General features: G+C 45.6%; 1 protein-coding gene across 2 annotated transcripts; it reads right to left on the bottom strand.

Moving 5' to 3' along the window:
* Nucleotides 1–696: 696 nt before the first annotated feature.
* LOC101630486 (spindlin-2B) lies at nucleotides 697–2,578 on the bottom strand. 2 transcript variants are annotated; one of them, XM_012734556.1, is made up of 2 exons: nucleotides 2,558–2,578; nucleotides 697–1,644 (listed from the first exon to the last, which is right to left on the bottom strand). In XM_012734556.1, the coding sequence occupies exon 2, from the start codon at nucleotides 1,640–1,642 to the stop codon at nucleotides 866–868; it is 777 nt and encodes a 258-aa protein (XP_012590010.1). In that variant the 5' UTR covers nucleotides 1,643–1,644; nucleotides 2,558–2,578; the 3' UTR covers nucleotides 697–865. The 2 variants fall into 2 exon arrangements, with proteins under 2 accessions (XP_012590010.1, XP_004695369.1); XM_004695312.2 differs by having other exon boundaries at nucleotides 2,264–2,574.
* Nucleotides 2,579–4,207: the final 1,629 nt, after the last annotated feature.

The following is a 4,207-nucleotide window of genomic DNA, read 5'->3' as shown; positions in this document are numbered from 1 at the left end:
TTCTGGGTTTTATCATCTTTTGTGGTTAGCAAGCTTCCACCTTTCTGAATAAAACAATTTCTAAATGCAATGTGGCACATCTTTTAAGTTCTGAACACCCCACTGACCCAGTGCTCACAAGAATTGTCTCTCTCCACACCTCCTTTATGATAGCCTTACTCTCTCTGTCAGGCTTTAAAAAAATTCTGCTCCCTCAGTGTCCCTCTCTAGTGGCCTCTCATGCCTCGACCCTCCTTTTTAGTGTCCTTTAGCCTCTCCTCAGGACCCTCTTCACTCCTCCTGTCTCCCACTTCCTCTAGACCTCTTCTAAGCTTCACTGCCCCTCTCTACTCATTTCATTCTTGTCTGTTTTCCTCTAAGCCCCAGGTTGCCCTGTTATAATTCACCCCCTCCCATTGGGTACCACCCCCTCTTAGGTCATCCCTCCCCACATGGAGCCTCTTCATTTCTGTCCCTTCTCCACTTCTTCCTAAGCAGTGATCTCTCCAACACTATCTCTATCCCATCTCTAGTTCCTTCCCCTCCTCCCTCCCTAGACCAGACCAGCTAAATCCTTTTCCATTTTTAGATGACCGATTATGATACTAGCTGAAGTTTATTCACAGCCTGAATTTACAGCTGTCCCTTCCTTTCATGCCCCATCCACCAAACACACCCAATCTTTTCAACATGACAAAGTCCTTACACACAGCATGCCATGTCCACATAAATTTGTATTTTTCAGAACAAAACAACAGTAATGCTAGCAAAGATGCTGAATTAACAAGGACCCTTAAGCTTTCAATACACTGAAAAGCAACATTATTTTGCATGTCTACAAAGTATACACTTGTTTCCACAAATGTGTCAAAGTTTGCCCTAACAGTTAGGACTTTTTCACCAAATCATAGACATAGATATGGAAATCATCATCAAATTTGATGAAATACACAGAGGGTTTGGCTTCTACTTGGTGAATGACCATGCCAATCCGTTTGGAACCATCTTCTTTGGTATATTCCACATGTTTGCCTATCAGACCATCTACAACTCCTCCTGGTTCTCTCTCTGCTGGAGGAGACTCGCTGGACTCTGGCATGATACGGAGGTCTCCTTCTTTATAATCATCTAGAAGCTGGTACATGTACAAGACAGGATCTTTCTCATAGGTAATATAAAACCAGGCTTTCATGATAGGTGCTTGGGCTAAGACCATCCCCCTCCATTCATCCTTAGAACCATGCTCACCCTCAAACATATGTTCCACAGCTTTACCAATTATGGTATTGGCCAGGCTTGCATCACTAACTTGAGATGATGCTACCCTGTCAGAAAGAATTTTAAGAGACAAAACTCTTTCATCTCTGTGAAGTTCCAGTCCATAGACACAGTCAATTCCATCATATTTCACCAGATAAAGAGAGGGATTTATAGGCACCTGATCCAGAACGGTTCCTTTCCACTGGGTGATGGGCTCATCGCCTTCCTTCCACCCGTGTGAAATTCTGCAGCCCACGATGCTCCTGCGGGGCTGAGAGGATGGTCTGCCTCTCTGCTTCTTTTGGGAGGCCCTTTTCTTCGTCATATTTGCAGATCCAGTGGCCCTTCCTGCAGATGCCCTGGTATGTTGCCCTTCAGCGTCCTGTGTGTTGGGGGTCTTCATGCCTGCAGGGGAAGGAGAGAAGACAGAGAAATGGTCAATATGCCACAAGGTGAAGTTCTCCTGACAGGGGTATCTGTGTGCTCTGTGCCGGTGCCTAATTTTTTTCTCCAGGAGCTTGGCAGCAATGCTGGAAATACTGGCTGCATGCCTGCATGCTCTCCTTCGCAGGTTGCAGGGAAGGGTGGCAGTGGCAGTGGCAGTGGCAGTGGCAGAGGCAGACATGGTGACAGAGGGGCTGACCTGGGTTAGGGACACTGCAGGGGGGGGTGGCTACCTCCTTTTTATTCAATCTACTGCCTCCACCACTCGCCACTGGTGGCCACTCTCAATCCTTTGCAAAGCGCCCATCTATGCACTGCCTTCATCAGCAAGCAGTCACTGCCCTCTTATCCTGAAAGCCCAGCCTGCTGCCCACACGCTCCTCCCCTCCCCCCTTTTCTAGCCCCAGTAGCTCTCCTGGAACCCAGCGCCCTTGCTTCCTTATGCTCACCTGCAATTTCATGCCTGTCTCTTATGGCCACCTCCTTTATTCATTGCCTACTACTCTCCCCGCTCCCTCCCCCCCCCCCTTTATCTCCTGCAGGAGTCCATCCCATCACCCGTCTCCATCCTGGCGCGCACCAATGGCCTTGCCCTGCCTGGCGTCCACTGCCCCGGGGATTTCGGGATTCAAGTGCCCAAATTGGACACCTCCCTGCTGCCTCCGCGGTGAGCTTGTGTTGGACGAAGAGCAGCAGGCGACGAGCCGGGTGCTAGCAAGTGCTGGGAGTGGAGAGTCGTTATTTAGGGAGAGCTTCTAGGAAGGCGGTGGTGGGGGGGCAGGCAAAGAGGATTGCTGTGGTGTCCCCAGCGGTTCGCTAGTGGGCCCTCTGACTCCCAGCTAGTGGTGATGGCCCCTTTGACACATAAGGTTACCACTAGCCGCAGCTGCCGCCGCCGCCGCCGCCGCCGCCGCCGCCGCCGCCGCCGCCGCCGCCGCCGCCGCCGCCGCCGCCGCCGCCGCCGTCGCCGCAGTCTCCTCCCTCTTGTCGTAGTGCAGCTTCCTGCCTGGAGAGAGGCCTCCTCTTCCTGCCCAGCACTGCGTGCCTCCCCCCATCCCAATTTATGGACCCCCACAGGATCTGGGGTTTGCTCTTTAGTTTACTTCCCATCCATGCTATCTTGTACCTCAAGAATTGCCAGGTCAATAATTCAGCTCCTTTGCAAAATCCCCCCTTTCCCTTTTCAAGTCCTTTGCTTCCTCTGCTTTCTTCCCTTTCACCATCAGTACCCTTGCCCCAGCTGCTTTCCATCTTACGGGAATTAGTTGTTTGCTTTTTCTAGAACCTCTATGCTGTCCCTTTTCACACACTAATCTTCCTTTCTTCAATGAAAAAGATTGGGGGTTGTAAGAGAAAAATATGCTAGTGTTATTTTTGCCTTCTTGACCCAATCTTTGTATATGTTTTCCTCACTGGTCATTCCTGCAGTAACTTCTTAAGGGTTTTCTTCTTTTTCTATTTTACTCCATTGCAAAACAAGCATTTTCAAAATTAACACTATGTAGGTTTCAGAAAAATTATAATCAATTGTAATCTAACGCCTATCCCCAGGATTTACAGCAAACTATTAACACATTTATTACTTTTGCCCTTTTTCTAAGCACATAAAAAACTGGTATCATTTTGCAAATGCATTTTCAGGCCCTGCTCTTTTCCTTATGGAATGGTCACTTTCTCAACACATTAGAAATACATTAAGGTGGTGCAAGGAGTTAATTCTCAGCACTATCAGCTGTCACTGCAGCATGAATTTGATCCCATGCCAGGGAGCTACAACAGAACTCTCCTGTATTGCCCTCTGCTCCCCTCAGCAGTGTATTTCAGTCATTCTGTCTTTTTTGCTCCCCATTCTGTCTCTGGTGAATCTTCTCATCCCTGCCCCTGCACTTCTGGCCTGTACCCTAGTTCTTGCATGCATAAATAAATACAATTACTTTTCTGATAAAAGAAAGAAGTTGAAATTATTATTTCTTACATTCACTAGACAATTATTTATGGAGCACTTATCAAATATCTAGTCATTGGTCCATACATATCAGTTTTACAGTGATCACAATGTAACATTTCTCTTATTACTGAATATTTTTAATAATGTTACCACAAAGACTGGTACTGTGATCTATATATCAATAAAGTGATGTTTGGAAAATTAACTTTTTATAACAGGTAAAATTATAACTTTGTAAATCAGTGGGGAAAGAATGGAAATTCCTTAAACAATGATAAAATGATATTCTTAGTATATTTTAGGTGACATTTTACATTAAATGTATTTCCATATTTGATTAAAAGTTGATTCATGAAAATAAAATTGAATAAAAAGTAAATGAATCAATCAAAAACCCAGTAAACAATGTGAATTCTGCTTATGGTATCTGAATCAGGTGGTAGATTTGATATTAATGGAACAATTAAGCTTAAAAATATTCCTGGGTCATTCTCACAGTTTCTTTGGATTATTGATTGTTTAAAAATGTGTGAAGTGATATTGTGGTTTTGATCTTAATTTCTTTGATGATATGTG

This window comes from Condylura cristata, unplaced genomic scaffold, assembly GCF_000260355.1.
Source record: "Condylura cristata isolate star-nosed mole 26May11 unplaced genomic scaffold, ConCri1.0 scaffold00059, whole genome shotgun sequence".
In the NCBI taxonomy this organism is placed as follows: Eukaryota; Metazoa; Chordata; class Mammalia; order Eulipotyphla; family Talpidae; genus Condylura; species Condylura cristata.
Note: the sequence above shows the minus strand (reverse complement) of the source record. Positions and strands in the feature narration are given on the sequence as shown.

Excerpts from the sequence above, each read along its gene's own strand:
- LOC101630486 (XM_012734556.1), bottom strand. The coding sequence starts at position 1,642 with ATGAAGACCCCCAACACACAGGACGCTGAAGGGCAACATACCAGGGCA.